This window comes from Cetorhinus maximus, unplaced genomic scaffold (assembly GCF_964194155.1).
Source record: "Cetorhinus maximus unplaced genomic scaffold, sCetMax3.hap1.1 HAP1_SCAFFOLD_566, whole genome shotgun sequence".
Classification (NCBI taxonomy): Eukaryota; Metazoa; Chordata; class Chondrichthyes; order Lamniformes; family Cetorhinidae; genus Cetorhinus; species Cetorhinus maximus.
In genome coordinates, this window is record NW_027596508.1 from 80,265 (window position 1) to 99,080 (window position 18,816).

The 18,816-nt window shown below is 43.9% G+C and overlaps 2 protein-coding genes across 2 annotated transcripts; one reads left to right on the forward strand and one right to left on the reverse strand.

Annotated features, from left to right (window-relative positions):
• Positions 1-461: 461 nt before the first annotated feature.
• LOC144674128 (histone H2B-like) lies at positions 462-1,882 on the reverse strand. The gene has a single exon (XM_078535634.1). It carries the CDS (start codon positions 1,868-1,870, stop codon positions 1,493-1,495), a length of 378 nt encoding a protein of 125 aa, XP_078391760.1. The 5' UTR covers positions 1,871-1,882; the 3' UTR covers positions 462-1,492.
• A 280-nt stretch (positions 1,883-2,162) lies between these two features.
• On the forward strand, positions 2,163-3,310 carry LOC144674126 (histone H2B-like). The gene is made up of 2 exons (XM_078535633.1): positions 2,163-2,220; positions 2,662-3,310. Exons 1-2 carry the CDS (start codon positions 2,163-2,165, stop codon positions 3,105-3,107), a joined length of 504 nt encoding a protein of 167 aa, XP_078391759.1. The 3' UTR covers positions 3,108-3,310.
• Positions 3,311-18,816: the final 15,506 nt, after the last annotated feature.

Sequence of the window (18,816 nt, forward strand, 5' to 3'; positions counted from 1 at the left end):
AGACCTGCTGAGTTTTTCCAGCTACTTTTATTTTTGTTTTGCTGCACTATGGCAGAAAGGTCTTAAACAGCGACCTTTCCCCATTGTGCCTTTGCGGCAGCTGCCCCAAACTTTCGTGCTTCCCTCAGCACATAGTCCTGGACCTTGGAATGTACCCAGTTTGCAACAGTCAGCTGGGGAAGACCAACAAGTTTCAGGCAGACCAAAGGGCGTCTTTCACCGAGTTGATGATCCTCCAGCTGCAGTTGATGTTCGTCTCAGTGTGTGTCCCTGGTAACAGCCTGGAGAACAGAGTCCAGCTTCCAGAGATTTTCACAATCTCATACTTTCACAAAGAATGAGGAAATCCTCTCACCTTCACTTATTTTTATATCTCCGGGAGGAATGGTGCTGCAGGCGTTGCTGATTGGTCACTTTGTGCTGCGTCTCGTAATGTTGTTCATATCACAAATCAGATAACTACTGAACTCACCAATCCGGAGACTCCACGGATGAGGGCGGAAAATACCGGCGCCAAATTATCAGATTCCAACTGATTTTTTTCAAATTTTAAAAGCTCGCAAACTTCGCAAAAAACAGGATATAATATAGTACTAATTGGAAAGAGCTAATTCAGTATACGAATGTTAGATTTACTTAATCTCGCTCTCTCCTTCCCTCGTCTATAGTTTCTCTGTCCGTTTCTGATTTTCATTCTGGGTTTATCTGTATCTAAAAACAAGTCGAAAATATCGGCGCCAAGTTTAAGGAATCCAAACTTTCTTTTTATTCGACATCGAAGACGGCCGATATATTTATAAAACAAAAAATAGTGTTCAGATAGAAATTCCCATTAATAGTTAACACGATCTGACCACAAAGTTTTAAAAATATCCATCCCTGATGGGATTATTTCGCATTTTATCCCCAGTTCCAGATTCGCTTATAGAATCCGGAATCCATTCGGAGTTAATTTCCATCCTTTATGAAACCCTTTAACCAGCCGGCAGAAAGTTTCATTTACATAGTTCTGCAAACGGACGGTATATTGTAGATATTCGACAGTCAAAAGTTAACATTTTTGGTGTAAATTTGCCAGCGTTGAGACTGAAGGTTCCGACACAACCGGGGCTGATAGGAAATGAACTGATCGATTATTGAGACCAAACTTGACCAGAACTGGAAACTGACGCATTTGCGCTCTATTCTCTCTCCCCCCAAAAACAAGGAAAGGGGCCGAATATAAACGCGTCTGAGAACAAAGCGCAGAGGGTCAGCGGACAGCCATTAATTTATGGGCCATTATTAATAACAGCGAATGATTGAACAGAGTGATAAATCTACATTAGCCTGAAAGTAGGAAACAAAACTAACAGAAAACACCATTCGAAAATGTTCAAATTAGAAACGCGACAAATTAAACATTGAGATGAAATAGCTTTCTCGGAGAGATTGTGGGTGGCTCTTAAAAGAGCCGTTGTGTTTCGGGTGTGGTTCAGTCCATTGTGGGGTTTTACTTGGAGCTGGTGTACTTGGTCACCGCCTTTGTCCCTTCCGACACGGCGTGCTTGGCCAGTTCCCCGGGCAGCAGCAGGCGCACGGCGGTCTGGATCTCCCGGGAGCTGATGGTGCTGCGCTTGTTGTAATGGGCCAGGCGGGAAGCCTCACCCGCGATGCGCTCGAAAATATCGCTCACGAACGAGTTCATGATGCTCATGGCCTTGGAGGAGATGCCGGTGTCGGGATGAACCTGCTTCATCACTTTGTAGATGTAGATGGCGTAACTCTCCTTCCTCGACTTTCGCCGCTTCTTGCCGCCCTTTCCTGCCGGTTTACTCACCGCTTTCTTGGCGCCCTTCTTAGCAACTGGTTTCTTCTTCTCATCAACCATCTTCAATCTCAATTTCAGACACTGAAATAAACCAAACCCCTTCCGTCCGCTCATTATATAGACAGTCTGACAGATATATGCTAATGAGGAATGGGAGAAAGAATGATTCTGATTGGACATTTTTAAAACAAAATGGGACTTATATGGTGTTTTTTATGATTGGATAGCTAACCCGACCAATCATATTCAGGTTTCTCCACCAATCATAAGCCTCCTTACTACAATCAGGAAATACATTTTACAAAGACCCTCTCCAGCCGGAGTTTCTCAGTGTGTAAAGATACACCGGGAAATGTCTCCTGGCTGTCGGTACGAGGGGCTGTCCGGGAATGTGGGTTCTTTCAGGAACTGTGAGTGTCTGGCCTTCTTATCGTGTCCACGGACAGTCTCATTTCCAGTTCCATAAACTGACAAGCACAGGATACAGCAGACACACACTGTACCACAGCTTCAAGAACAGAATGCACCCGCTGTACTCTATCCCCCTACCTCACACATTAGCAGAGGGTCAGAGAACCAGAAGGAATCCTGCATCCCCGGACGGTCCCTAGCACCGACAGCCAGACAACATTTCCCAATATATCTTTACACACAGAGAAACTCAGGCTGGAGAGAAGCCTTGTAGAATGTGTGGCCTGGTTGCAGTAAATGGGCGAATAATTGGTGGAGAAGTCGAAATGTGATTGGATAATTAAAGACACCAATCAGAAAAATATGAGAGAAGGAGCAGTTATAGTTTTAAAAAAAAGGTCCAATCAGAATCACGGTTCTCCAATCCTTCATTTACATAGCTCGTCTGTCAGACTATCTATTTAATCGGCCCTCGGAAGGTATTTGTTTTATTCTTTGTCGGAAACTGACGATAGTTGATGAGAAGAAACCAGCTCCCAAAAAGGGAGCCAAGAAAGCCTTAAAGAAACCGGTAGCGAAGGGGGGCAAGAAGCGGCGAAAGTCGAGGAAGGAGAGTTACGCCATCTACATCTACAAAGTGATGAAGCAGGTTCACCCCGACACCGGCATCTCCTCCAAGGCCATGAGCATCATGAACTCGTTCGTGAACGATATTTTCGAGCGCATCGCGGGTGAGGCTTCCCGCCTGGCCCATTACAACAAGCGCAGCACCATCAGCTCCCGGGAGATCCAGACCGCCGTGCGCCTGCTGCTGCCCGGGGAACTGGCCAAACACGCCGTGTCGGAAGGGACAAAGGCGGTGACCAAGTACACCAGCTCCAAGTAAAACCCGGCAATGGGCTGAAAAACATTCAAAACACAACGGCTCTTTTAAGAGCCACCCACAATCTCTCTGAAAAAGCTATTTCATCTCAATTTTTACTTTGTCATGTTTTAAATTTGAACATTTCGAACTATGTTATTTTCATGTTATTTCCCTCATATTCGGCCTAATGTAGATTTATCACTCGCTCAATTCTTAGGTCCTGATAATAATGCCCCATAAATGAATGACTGCCCGCTCACCCTCTGCGCTTTGTTCTCAGACGCGTTTATATTCGGCCCCTTTCCCTGGCTTTGGAGAGAGAATAAAACGCAAATGCGTCAGTTTCCAGTTCTGGTCAAGTTTGGTCTCAATAATCGATCAGTTCATTTCCTATCAGCCCCGGTTGTGTCGGAACCTTCAGTCTCAACGCTGGCAAATTTACACCAGACATGTTCGCTTTTGTCTCTCACGAATATCTACAATATACCGTCCGTTTGTAGAACGATGTCAATGAGACTTTGCCGGCTGGTTAAAAGGTTTCATAAAAGATGGAAATAAACCCCGAATAGATCCCGTTTTACAAAAGCGAATCTGGAACTTGGGATAAAATGTGAAATAGTCCCATCAGGGACGGGGAATTTTAAAACTTTGTCGTCAGGTCGAGATCACTTTCTACAAAAGACTTTCTACATGAAACGTATTTCTTGTTTTATAAATCTATCGGCCGCCTTTTCGATGTCGAAAACCGTAAATTTGGAGCTGTTATTTTCGGTTTGTTTTCAGGTTCAGATAAACCCAGACTGAAAATCAGAAACAGACAAATACAGATCAACCGTAGAATAGAGAAAGGGAGAGCGAGATTAAGTAAATCTAACATTCGTATATTAAATACTGAATTACCTATTTCCAATTAACACTATGTTCTGTCCGTTTTTTACAAATTTGGCGGGATTTGAAAATTTGAAAAAAAAATCGGTTGAAATTTGGCGCCGGTATTTTCCGCCCTCACTCCGTGGAGTCTCCGGATTGGTGAGTTCAGTAGATATCTGGTTGGTGATATGAACAAAGACGCGGCACAAACTGACCAACCAGCAATGCCCGCAGCACCATTCCTCCCGAAGCTATTAGAGAAGCGAATGTGAGAGGATTTCCTCATTCTCTGTGAAAGTGTTTGTGAGATTGTGAAATGTCTGGAAGAGGAAAGACCGGCGGTAAAGCTCGATCCAAGGCCAGATCTCGCTCCTCCCGGGCTGGACTGCAATTCCCGGTGGGCCGTGTTCACAGGCACCTGCGAAAGGGCAACTATGCTGAGCGTGTAGGTGCCGGAGCCCCGGTCTATCTGGCTGCTGTGCTCGAGTATCTGACGGCTGAAATTCTCGAGCTGGCCGGTAACGCGGCCCGGGACAACAAGAAGACCCGCATCATCCCCAGACACCTGCAGCTGGCCGTCCGCAACGACGAGGAGCTCAACAAGCTGCTGGGAGGGGTGACCATCGCTCAGGGCGGTGTGCTGCCTAATATCCAGGCCGTGCTGCTGCCCAAGAAAACCAGCGCCGCTGCGGCCTCGAAGACCAAGTGAAGCGGCCATTCTTTAATCTAATAACCCAAAGGCTCTTTTCAGAGCCTCTCACAGAGTCTGTGAAAGGGCTGCCCACTGTCTGAACTCGTTTCATTCTGGTTCTGAAGAAGCGTCATGCCGATTCGAAACGGTAACTCTGTCCCCACACAGATGCTGCCAGACCTGCTGAGTTTTTCAGCATTTTCGTTAAAAATTCTAGCTTCGCTGCAAAAGACAGCTGGACATACCTTACAACCCGCTTTCAATTCCGATTCCTTACCTGATCTGTTTATAACAGGCGGGTAGAAAGCTATTGATGGGCGAAATCACCGTGAATACCGACAGTCCCGGGTCTCTCACATAAACATCATGAACTGTATGGGTTTTATTCAGGTCACGGATCAATAGATATTGTAGGGAAAATGGGGTGAGTCATTTTTCCACTAAATTGGGAGTGGGAGAGTGGGGTCTGGGTAGTTGTCAAGTGCCTGCTCTCTCACCCAGACAGGCAAAGGGGTCTGTAGGCCTGCCTGGAAATCCACCGCTCCACTCCCCATTTCAAACATCAACAACCTTAACATATGAACTAATAACCGAAAGAGGACGAAATGATGCTAAAGCTGTGTTAGATTCATCTGTAGATTTCTCTGTCCCGTCCCCAGGTCAGTGCTCTTAATGTGACGTTTTGGGTGGCTCTGAAAAGAGCCTTTGTTGTGTGTTTGGTAGAAAGGGTCGAGTTGTTCAGCCGCCGAATCCATAGAGAGTGCGGCCCTGGCGTTTCAGAGCGTACACCACATCCATGGCAGTGACCGTCTTGCGCTTGGCGTGTTCAGTGTAGGTGACCGCATCCCTGATCACATTCTCCAGGAAAACCTTCAGCACCCCGCGAGTCTCCTCATAGATCAAACCCGAGATCCGCTTGACACCGCCACGGCGAGCCAGGCGGCGGATTGCTGGTTTGGTGATGCCCTGGATATTATCACGAAGCACTTTGCGGTGCCGCTTTGCTCCGCCTTTCCCCAGTCCTTTACCTCCTTTCCCTCTGCCAGACATGATGATAGTTCACTCAGATCACTGCAGACTATGAGAGACGAGCTGCTTCACGTTCCTCTTTTAAATAGCCCGCCCCGACCTGACTGTGAACGGGACAGAGTGAGAGGCGGGGCGGGGAGCTGTCAGCAATATCACCGCCTCATTCCAGTCGCTTCTACAAACAGACAAACAGTCTGCTTCCATTTCTAGGACAGGTTCTATTCCATTAACACACAACTCCCCTCCCAGAAGCATTGAGACTTTTACTAATCCCTCTTCCAGCTGAATTGGAGAATATGATGTGTTTGGGTTTGAGTTGTGACGCGGGGTTTGGCCAAGGTTGAGTTGGAGAGATTTGTAATCTACAAGGCAGTCAAGAGGTATGAGGATCAGGCAGAGAAGGAGAACTAAGGTCACAAACAGACCAGCCTCTAAACCAGTTAGTCTGCAGGTATCACAAATTAATGGGACTAAGAACAAGATAAAATCGCATCACGGGCCTGTAATTTAGTTTATTGAGAGGGAATTCGAAAAGTTTTGCAAAGATTGAACCGGTCAGTGAAAGTGTCTGTCTAAGAACTGGAAATGAATACCGGCTGAAATTTAAACGGTTGGTATTGAATTAGTGACAACAAATCAATTATTTTAAGGGAAGTGTTGGTGTAGTTATTTCAGACAAAACTTCATCATCCCTTCCAGGATAAGTTGCATTTTTTTATTGTTCGGAACTTTGTGGATATCTACATGGAGCCGTTGTAGTTGGTCACTATCTTTGTCTGTTTCACGGCCCGTTCCCCGGGCAGCAACAGACCTTTTCCTGTCTCGATGTGTCCACAGAAACAGCAGGAGCCAATATATTGTGGACTGGTGCCCTCTGCTGGCTGCACGTGAGACGTACAAAGAGGTAACTTCTTTGGGGACCGATTGAAGGATACATTATCTTTCACGATTGTGTTCACAGTGACAGAGATTTAATACTCAGCCAAAGATGACACACATTGTTTGCTTTAAACCTACCATATCAGTGGCCTGATGTTCTGCTGGAAATGTATGTGGAATGAATCCAAACTTATAATTAGTCCCAGAGACTGAAAGTTATATAATGAATCCCACACACACAGAATCAGAGAAAAATTCTCAAGTACATTTTCAGTGCCAGATGCTGAAAGATACAGGCTGGTCACTGCACTCACTCACAATAGTTGAATCTGAGTGATACTAAAGAAATATAACAAACCAATTGTACCACTGAGAGATTGAGAAAGAGTCCAAGCATCACATAGAGTAACAGATGCTGACGGATACAAATGGAATACCACACACTAACACACACACACAATAAGCTCCACTTTCACATACAATACCAATGATTGGAAAACTCCAATTGAATCTCACAATGTTTTATAATACCAAAGATTGACAGATGTAAAATTAATCCCACTGTCAGATACAGAATGAATTTCATGCTCACAAACAGAAAGAAGTGATGAAAGAAACATATGATTCCCACACTTACTTTACAATATCACAGATACAGAGTGCCATTGACAGATCTGTATTGAATCTTATGCTCACACACGTTACGAGAGTCTGACATGTATGTACCGGATACAGAGTGGATACTACACTCAAAATCCTGACTTGGAAATATATCACTGTAACTTCACTGTCACTGGGTCAAAATCCTGGAACTCCCTTCCGAATAGTACTGGGGATGTGCCTACACCACATGCACTGCAGAGGTTGAAGAAGGTATCTCACCACCACCTTCTCAAGGGCAAAAAAGGATGGACAATAACTGCTGGCCTAGCCAGCGAAACTAACACCACATGAATGAATTTAAAAAGGGCACCAAAGACTTCAAATTCAGAATGATTTCCATGTTCACATACAGTAGTACTGACTGATAGGATTAAACACACACACACCATTAAGAAATTCAGAATGAGTCCCAAACTCATTTGCATTACCAGAAAGTTATTGAGAACAAAACACTTCCACACCTACAGTTCTACTTTAAAAAGTGTCCCGACGCTCATACAGTACCAGAAAATGCAATGTGCCTTCTGAATATGACACAGGTATATTGTACCAGAGAATGAGAGACACAGAATGACTGCAGCACTCACTTTCAGTAGCAGAAGCTGACTGATAGAGCAAAATCCTTCCACACATACAGTTCCACTGACAGTTTCAGAATGTAACCCACCTCTCTCAGTATCAGAAAATGAAAGATAGGAATGGAATATAACACAAATATAATGTACAAGAGAGTGACTGTTACAGAATAAATCCAAACATACTGGCAGTTCCACTGATAACGTCTCCACACTCACATACAGTAACCAAAACTGACAACTTCAGAATGTCTCTCAGTTTCACACAGTACCAGTGAGTGACATAGATATTGAATCCCACGTTCACAATACGGGCCAGAAAAGGGCAATGAAGAATGTATCTCACTCTCAAATACAAAACAACGGTCTGACGGTTTCAGCACAACATTATAACTTCTGCTTGGTACAATAAAATATTATGAAATGTCATCTCCACCGTTAGTAATTCCAAATACCTCCCTTCGCCGTCCAATAAAATGTGAACGGTTCTTGTCTGTTCTGTCGCTCTCTGAGCGTGCTGACATCTACTGGCCAGAGCTGAGAAGTGCAACAGAGCGGAACTTTTTTTTATTAATTCAATGGATATGAGATTCGCTGGCTCGGCCAGCATTTATTGTCCATTACTAAGTGAAGGTGGTGGTGAGCTGCCTTCCTGGTCCGCTGCAGTCCCTGTGGTGTGAGGGAGGGAGTTCCAGGATTTTGATACAATGACATTAACTGTGTGTGTTGCAGAAACAGCTCAATATGAGGAATAAGTGATGGGATGTGATAGGGTGGACATAGAGGTGTCAACAATCAATTCAAAGAGAATTCGATATTATCTTGTTATCCCACTGAGTTGGTAGAATTTGGAACTGGCTGTCATATTGAGCAGTCAAGACGATTAGCACAGCTGTATTTCAGGGAAAGTAAGATAAGCATAGGAAAGTGAATAGATTTCATGGAAAAACAGGTAATATTACATAAAGTAAACTGGGTTGAAGATCGTTAGCAATAATGTACCAATGTGTCCAAATGGCCCAATGAAGCATATTCTTGGTAGAATGAATACCGATTTTCAAAGTACCTCAGAGACTCACAGATATATAATGAATCCCACACTCACATAGTGTACCAGAGACAGAGCAATGCAGAGTGAATCCTACACTCACACACATCCCCAGAGACTGACCAATACATAAGGAATCCCACACTCACATAGTGCACCAGAGACAGAGCAATGCAGAGTGAATCCTACACTCACACACATCCCCAGAGACTGACCAATACATAATGAATCCCACACTCACATAGTGCACCAGAGACAGAGCAATGCAGAGTGAATCCTACACTCACACACATCCCCAGAGGCTGACAAATGCCTAATGAATCCCGCACTCACATAGTTTTCCAGAGAGAGCAATGCAGAATGAATCACACATCCCCAGAGGCTGACAAATACATCATGAATCAGACACTCAAATCCTTTACCAGGGATTGAGCGATACAGAATGTATCCAGCACTTATACACATCGAATCTTAGAACAATTACACCACAGAGAAAGCCCTTTCTGCCCTTTGTGTCTCTGGTGGTTCTCTGCCAGGGAAACTCAACTGGTCCTGATCCCCAGCCCTATCACCACAACGTGGCAATTCTTTTCTCTTCAGGTTTGTATCCAATTCCCCTTTAACAACTCCGAGTTTACCATGTCTCTTCCACACTCTCAAGCAGTGAATTGCAGATCCTAATGACTCACTGTGTAAAAATAGTTTTCCTCATGTCACCATTGGTTGTTTTGCCAAACACTTTAAATCTGTGCCCTCTGCCAACAGGAACAGTTTCTCGCTATCTACTCTGCCTTGGACACCTTGTAACCACAACTCCCCCAATCTACCCATGTAACTAAAGCCCTTCATCCTCACAACCATTATCATAAAGCTTTTCTGCACAGTCTCTAAAACCTTCCCAAATTTCCAAAAGATTGGTGCCAGGAACTGAATTGATAAAAGTGTCTGTGTCGGATCCACTGCCTACACAGACAATTCGTTTCGAGAGAGATTCTAAATTTAATAATATTTAAATGTTTGTTAGATATTGCCATGTGCAGCGAAAATCCTGCACACATAAGTACAAGGGCCAGGCAGACATATAATTCACTCCACAGTAACATAATGGAAATACAAAAGCTACATTCTGTGAATGCTGGAAATCTGAAATAAGCACAGAAAATGCTGGGAATTCACAGCAGATCTGGCATCATCTGTGGAGAGAAACAAAGTTAATGTTTCAGGTCGTGGCATTTCACCAGAACTGGGAAAAGTTTGAATTGTAATTACATTGATATAGGTGTAATGGGGGAGGGTGGGAAACAAATAAAAGGGGAAGATAGGGTAGAAGATGGGAGGCATTCAATGGCAAAAATGTTGGTGGGGCAGAACCAAAGAGAGCAGCAATGGGACAAGTAAAGAAATAAAAGATGTTCCCAGAGGAGGTATGAATGGCAGAATAATGAACAGCTGACACCCGAGACTAAAACAAGAAAAACAAGGCACATGCAAACAAAACAAAGTCATTGGGGATAAGGGGGTGGACATCATGATCTAAAAGTTCTGAATTCAATGTTGAGTTCAGAGGCTCTAAAGTTCTAACTGAAAAGATGAGGTGTTGTTCCTGGAGCTTGTGTTGAGCTTCTTTGGAACATTTCAGCAGACCGAGGATAGAGATATCAGCAGGAGAGCAAGATGGAGACTGAAGATTGCAGGTCATTGAAAGTTTGGGATCATGCTTCCGAACTGAAGAGAGGGGAAGTTTCTGTCTTTCTTTTAGTAACATAATGCATCTCACACTCAAGCACCATATCACAGTTTAACATGTACAAAGAACACCTCATGCACTCATACAGTACGAAGGCCCAATTCAGGTTGAGTCTCAAACTCACAAAGTATCTCAGAGGTTGATAGATACAAGGTGAATACAACAGACACACTCAGGAGCACAGACTGACAGATATCGAATGTATCCCACACTCAAACACAGTAGCAGAGACTTCCAGAACCTGCACTATTTTGTTTTTGTACTGACAGATATAAAATATGTCACACAGTCAAACCAGAGACTGACATTTAAAGAATGAACCCAAAATTCACACACAGCATCAGACTGAGATTTACAGAAAGATACAACACAGTCACACACATACATGAGATGGAACCCACACTCACATGCAATAATATTGATAAAATGCACAGTGAATCTTGTATCCATGTATCGCACCAAGAGACAAAGATCCAGAATTACCACCAAACTCACAAATACTAACAGAAAACAACAGACACAAAATTATTCCCACTCTCAAATAGGTTATCATGAACTGATGAAGAATTAATCCCACACTCTCACACAATATCAGAGACTGACAGTTCTCGAATAAGTCCAACATTCATGTGTGACACCAGAGACTGATAGTTAAAGAATGATTCCACCCATCCCCCACGCACATACACTACCTCTGAGAGATACATTGAATCTCAGATGCACAAGTAGTACAGAGACCATCCGATGAAATAAGAGCTCCCCAATCAATTCCAATTCTGGGGATAGATAAGTGCAGAGTGAATTCTGCCCTCACATAGACCGCCAGAGACTGAAAGATGCTGAATGAATTTGACACTCTCAAAAGGTTCCAGAGACTGAAGGGAAGGAATTTAACCCCACACTCACATGCGACACCAGAGACAGAGCAGCACAGGATGTTTTCAACGCTGATATAGAGTACCAGAGACTTAGAAATATCAAATGAATACTACTTTGTCGTACAGTGCCAGAGACTGTCCAATATTAAATTATACTATACTCACATAGATTGTGGGAGACAGAGCGACACAGTCTGAATCCTACTATCCTCACAATACCACTGAGTGAAACAGAGTGAATTCTAAATTCACACAAAGTATCAGAGTCTGAGAACTGAATTATTTTGCCAACACTCACAGGGAATACCAGAGACATTCAGATACAGAATTAATCCCACTTTCATTGACAGTAACGGGGACTGAGAGATACAGAATGATTCCCACATTAACATTCAGTAACAATGATTGATGCAGAATTAATCCCTTCACCTGATTGTCACTCTAGAACAGGGAACTTCTTAACACAACATAAGACATCTTAACACGATAGACAACATCGTGAGACCAGGAATAAAGCATTTGCTCAACAAAAAACGTCATCACAGAACAGTAGAGAATATCTTCACACAATAGATGATACTTTTGCAGATCAGGGAACATTTTAATAGAACAGAGGATGCTTTTTCACAAGATGAATCATATTTACACAAACGGAAACACATTTGCACGACAGGGAAGCATTTTACACAACAACAAAGAACATTTCTCAATAGCACAGCAGGAAAAATATGTTTAAAAAGGGAAGCACTTCAAACCATCATACAACAGTAGATGTATATGGGCATGGAGCAGAGTGGTGCAGTGGAAGCATGCTGGGCCCATAACCCAGAGGTCAATGGATTGAAACCATCCTCTGCAATTTGCGTTGTCATCAATAGCAAAGAAGCATTTTCTGCTACCCACAATCATGCCTATTATTTACATCAGTGTCTTGCTTCCAGCACTAAAATTCAATCTTCAACAAATCTCTAGTATGGTGTTTATTCATAGACGGACACAAGCTGTAAATCCTGCAAACAAATCCCAGCCAATTGTTGCCGGAGTTCACCGGTAACGGTTATTGGCTTAGTACAAAGAGGAGAAGAGTCAATTCTCTCTTCACTCTAAATTCGCTTTATTCACGTTGTTAGATCTTATTCATATAGCTTATACGTCTGGTTAGATATACACATGCAGTTTGCACCAGGTGCTGCTGTCTTATACACAAACTAGGATCTAAACGCACACCCACTAGGTTTCTCTGACACTCCCTGAGTGGTTACAGAATATAAAAGCTAATGCCCGAAAAGGAGAGCTGTCGCTGGCCAGGCGTTCCGTTCTCTCTCTCTTTCGACACCATCTCTACGTTGCTGACGTAGGTTCTTCCATTTCCGCGATGGTTGTTCTCCGGAGTCTTCGCTGGCACCACGCCTGAGATTCTCCACTCTTATACTGAATCTTATCTCTTCAAGCTGTGCTGTCTCTCTCCCGTTGGTTCAGGCTTGCTTGCCTAGTCTGTGGCATCTTCTCATTGGCTCTGTCCCAAGGACTTAGGTAGCATTACCTCATTACTCCTTTTCTAAACAAGGACTTGTGTCTTATCACGTTCTCTTTGTTTTTCAAGAAACTCAGCTAATTCAAACCCGCTCCAGCCAGCTCAGGCCAGTGACTGGACTCAGGTTACTTCAGGTCAAAAGTTGATTTGCCTGTGTCAGCAGTTCGGCTGCAGCCCCTGGACAATACATTGCTTTCCCCGTTCCCTCAGCCCATTGACCCCAAGTAACTAGCACAGGCGCAATGGCCTCAGTGGCCACCTCTTATTCACTATCACCATATGATTATCTGAATAGAAAAAGCTGGAAACAATACATTGAAGGTCATATTTTTTATGTTAAGTCACGGGATGTGGGCTTCGCTGGCTGGGCTGGCATTTATTACCCATCTCGAGTTGCCCTTGAGAAGGTGATGGTGGGCTGACATCTTGAACCGCTGAGGTCCATGTGGTGTAGGTACACCCACACTGCTGTTAGGAAGGAAGTTCCAGGGTTTTGACCCAGTGATAGTGAAGGAACGGCCGATATATTTCAGAGGGGAGCTTAGTTGCAGATTTTCCGATCAAATGGACGCCCTGCAGTAATCCACCATGTATATTTGAACAGCAGCGTTCTCCCTGTGACATGAACCACCGAGAAGAACAAAACTCTCAGCATAGCGGAGACAGCAAATAGACAGTTCATCATTATCTGGACAGGAATCGTCATCCACTCTTACTAACTGGCTTAAACAATGGAATTCCATCCTCATTATTAATAATATTAACAATAATAGTGAAGTTTCATTCCTTCGGGCTTGCATTAGGTACAGATTACACCAAATTATTATTTGAGTGTCTCTGATTGTTTCCTGTCTTGTTTTACCAGTTAATAGCTGATGGGAATTTAACATGCTCAGTTTACCACTCATTACGTCCTTATTGGCCTTACTTGAGGTGATAACCAGCATGTATGTGACCTTTCTGCTCGAACTGAATGTCTGTCTTGAACATATTGCGGTCGCTCATTGCCAGATGCTCATTCACTATCATATTGTTAAGTCATTCTAAATTCCAGTGAGTCTAGATCCAACCTGATCAACCCTTCCTCATTAGAAAACCCCCTCAGTTGAGGGAATATCCCAGTCACCTTGCTGGGGAACTATCTTCAATACAAGTATATCCATCCTCCAGTAAGCAGATCAAATCAGCACCCATTATTCTAGGTGTGGTCTCGCCAATGCCCTGTACAGTTGCAGCACAACCTCTCTACTTTTCAATTCCACTCCCCTTGTGAAATAGACCAATATTCCACATGCTTTCCTAGTTATTTCCTGCATCTGCATGCTAATTTTGCAGTCAGCATAAATGGTTTTGAATTCTATTTTCATCTTCATTGCATTTGAAACTCGCTTTGATTTTCCTTTTGTCAGCACCTGTCAGGTTCCTGTATCTGAGTCCCATCCTTCCCCAAGCCGCCGGGGGGTGAGGAGCTTCTCATTGCTGCATTGCTCTGTTTGCTCAAATCAACAAGGACCCAATTCCCACCCGACCTGTTCCTCACACGAAGGTGATGAGAGTGTAAGATCTGAGCGACGTGAAGTATCCAATTGGAGAGTTACATCCTGGTGACAGGAATCTCTCTCCACAGCTGCTTTCGGACCTGCTGAATATTCCCCGCATTTCCTGTTTCTGATTTGTGCTTCGTTACAGGAGTTATTTATTTATACTGACAAGTCGGCTTTTCTGTGATCTTCTCACAGGCGAGTTCGCAATTCACATGCTTTAAATCCGTCCATTTTCACACACATCATCCTCCGAAATGTCTTTCAAACCCTCCCTCCCCCGCATCACCAACCCACACACCACGACCCCCACCCCTGTCCCCGCCGCCCACTAACACCTCAGGTAGTCTCAGTGTTTCTTAGGAGTTCGCAAAGACAAGGGGATCACAGAGTCTGACAGAGAATATAAGCGTTTAATCCACACCCACACACAGTAGCACTCAGTGATAATGAGTAGATTACACAGTCACAGACTCACACATACACTCGCATACACAGATATGTACAGAAACACAAACACAGAGCCATTGGGAGATTCAGAATGAGGAGATTCAGGAACTCGCTTACAATACCAAACGCAGAATAAATGCCGCACTCATTTACAGTACCGGGAGCTGACTGTCGGAACAGAATCAATTGTGCACGGACAGTTCCACTGATAGACTCAACAAGTGACCCAAACCTCATAGAGTATCAGAAAATGCGAGATACAAACGGAATATGACGATGATATATTGTATCAGAGAATGACCGATACAGAAATCTGGTCCTGTTACTGGACTAGTTATCCAGAGGCCCCGTTAATGCTCTAAGTCCATGGGTTCAAATCCCACCACAGCGACTGGGGGAATTTGAATGTAGTTAATAAATCTGGAATATAAAGAGTGTCTTATTGATAGTGGCCATGAAACTATCACTGATGGTCACAAAAAGCCACCTGGTTCACTAATGCCCTTTAGGGAAGGAAAGCTGCCAACCTTACCCGGTCTGGCTACGCAGGAATCTAGGCCAACAGCAAAGTGGTTGACTTTTATCTGCCCTCTGACAGCACAGTGGGTGTACGTACATCACAAGGGCTGCAGCGGTTCAAGAATTCAGCTCAGCACTACGTTCTGAATGGCATTGAGCGATGGGCAATAACTGCTGGCCTAGCCTGCGGTGACCACATCCCGTGAATGAATAAAAAAAACCCTACGAATCAGACATAGACCGTTTATGCAAACTCTCTGTTTTCTGACAGCCAGCCAATCTTCTATCCATGCTTATATGTTACCCCCAACACCGTGACTGCTTTTTTCCATCCGCAATAGCATTTGATGAGGCACCCTGTCAAATACCTTCTGGAAATACAGGTTCAGTACGCCGACAAGCTCCCATTCATCCACAGCACATGTTGTTCACTCAAAGGACTTTTCATTAATTGGTTAAACATGATTCCCTTTTTAAAAAACCATGCTGAAACTTCATGATTAACTAGACAATGCGTATTTGATGCCTGGGTCCATGACACTATGGGTAGGACTGAGCAACCCGCAGTACTTGTGGAGACAAGGTCACATCTTCACATCGTGTTATGTGGCACTAACACTGTGCTAAATGGGATCAATATTGAACGGATCTAGGAAATCAAAACTGGTCATCCATGAGGTGCTGAGGCCCATCATTGTATTCGACCATAACTGGTAAACTCATGGTCTGGCATATCATCACTCCAACATTCCCATCAAGCAGGGGAATCAACCTCTATACCGAGGGTATGCCTAAGAATAAGAATTTACCACAGATATTCAGATACCGAATTAATCCCACTTTTCCCAATAGTAATGGGGCCTGATAGGCACAGAGTGATTCCCACATTGACGTTCAGTACCACTGACTGACACAGAATTAATCCCACCCTCACATACAGTACCAGACACTGACCCATAAAGAAGGAATCCTGCTCTCACAAACTGTTCCAGAGTCTGAAATGCAGAATGAATCCTACACTCACAAACACTACCTGTGACTGACAGATACAGAACAAATCTCATTCAGGTACAGTAGCAGAGTTTGATAGATACGTCATGTATCCCACAATCACATTTACTGCCACAGATTAAGTGGTGATGATGACAGTAATCCCATTGTGGTTTAACCAGAGTTTTACACAAGAACCTGAACATCTGGGTTTTTTTTTTCTTTCACGAGACGTGGGCGTCTCTGGCGAGGCAGCAGGTGTGTCCTGTTCACAAAAACAAGAGGGCAAATCTAACCCGGCCAATTACCGCCACATTAGTCTACTCCCGATAAAAACAGTGATGAAAGGAGTCTTCGGCAGGGTCATCAAACAACTCTAACTCAACAATAACCTGTTCTTTGATGCTTAGTTTGGGATCCACCAGGGCCATTCAGCCCCTGACTGCACTGCGGCCTTGGCCCAAACATGGACAAAAGAGCTGAACTCAACGGGCGAGATAACAGCGACTGCCCTTGACATCAAAGCAGCATCTGACAGGGAACATCATGACTCCAGGAAGGAAATATTTTCCCACAGAAAACATCCTCACAGCACAACAGAGAACAGAAAACATCTTTACACAACAAGACAGACCTTTACAGAACAGAGAAAACTTTTGCACAAGACGGATCATATTTACACAGGCGGGGTCACATTTGCACAACAGGGATACATTTTACACAAACACAGTGAAGATCTGTCAGCGGCAGAGTCACAGTTCCACGACAGAAAGAACAGTTGTACAGCAGAGAGCACAGTTACACAACAGGAAATACAATGAAAAACAGGGCCTATCTTTATGCAGCACACAATACCTGCAAAGAAATTCTGACTTGCAGCTCCATGCTGGTTGTGAATTCCCCCTGAATAAAATTGTTGAACCACATAAAGGCCCATTTTCTCCTCAGTGAAACTCCTAGAATACAGTTTAAATGCAGTCAAATAAAAACCAAGCTGTGGGGTTACCAGCTCTGTCAGTTCTTTCAGACAATATTACAACAGAATTCACCAGCCAGCAACCTGAACCCACCAGCATGGGGTTACCTGAATTGCTGCTTTGGGATAATTTCAGAGTCAGATTACATAGGCAAACATGTGGAAGGTCTGTATTTATTTTCCCCATTTGTGCAGCGTGAATCAATTCTGAATAGTAACGACCCGGATTCTCAAACCTGCTCCCGATTTCAGTAAATCGCACCTTCCAGAGCACAGCTCTTCATTGTTTTCCTTATGCAGCCCACATATTGGACCAAAAGCCACAAACGATGATGTTTGGCTGGGGATTGAACCCCCCACTTGTCGCAAACCAATTCAACAAAAATCCCTAATTAAGGATCACACTCCTAGACCAAAGAGCGAGCGGAGATGACCCACTTAAATGAATATAGATGTTGATTGCCATCAAAGTGTTTCTGTCACCCTTTTACATTGCTATAGTGAAAAGAGAACAATGAACAATTCCAACTCAGCTCCGGCCGTAATACGGGGAGTGAAACAGATTTCATGTTTCAGGTCAATGGCCTTTCATCAACACTGGGGAAAGTGAGAATTGTAATACGTTTTAGGCCAGTGAAAGGAAGGAGAACAGCAAAACGGATAGCGGGTGATCTTTTGAAAGGCAGGAGAGTTAAAATGAGAATAGGGTTTGTGCTGCATGTCCAGAGAGAGATAAATATAAGCTTCTCGTGCAGTAACAGCACAGGATGAGGTCATTCCGTCCGTCGCGCCCTTGAAAACTCTCTGGTCAATCTGGACCTCTGGAAAGTGCCCAATTGAAAGATGCGGTGCTGTTCCTCGAGAGTGTCCTGCGCTTCATTGGCACATTGCTGGAGGCCGAGGACTGAGTGATCTGCGTAAGAGCCAGGTCGCCAGTCATTTTATTTCACCACCTTGACTCTATGAATGTGTTGGTTAGAGTTCCTGCTAATTTTTGGACGACTTTGGTATCAATTCTGTCACCAGAAAATGCCGCTATGGAACATCTGTTCAAAGTTACTGCAACTCCTACACTTACTGCTCTAAGAAACTGCCACTGAGACACTTTGCTGCCTGGTTTGGAAACACTCAGCTCATTTCAAAGTTACCTGGATCTGCACCTAAAGTGTTGCAACCTGCAAAGCTCCGTGTTGTAAGGTGGGATTGGAATGGGCGGCTAGATTTTGTGTGTTTTTTTCCAGCCGGGGCAGACACAATGGGCGGAATGGCCCCCGGTCTATGCCCTAAATTTCTTATTGTTCTATGAGACCAGGAAGAAAATATTTTCCACAGAACTCATC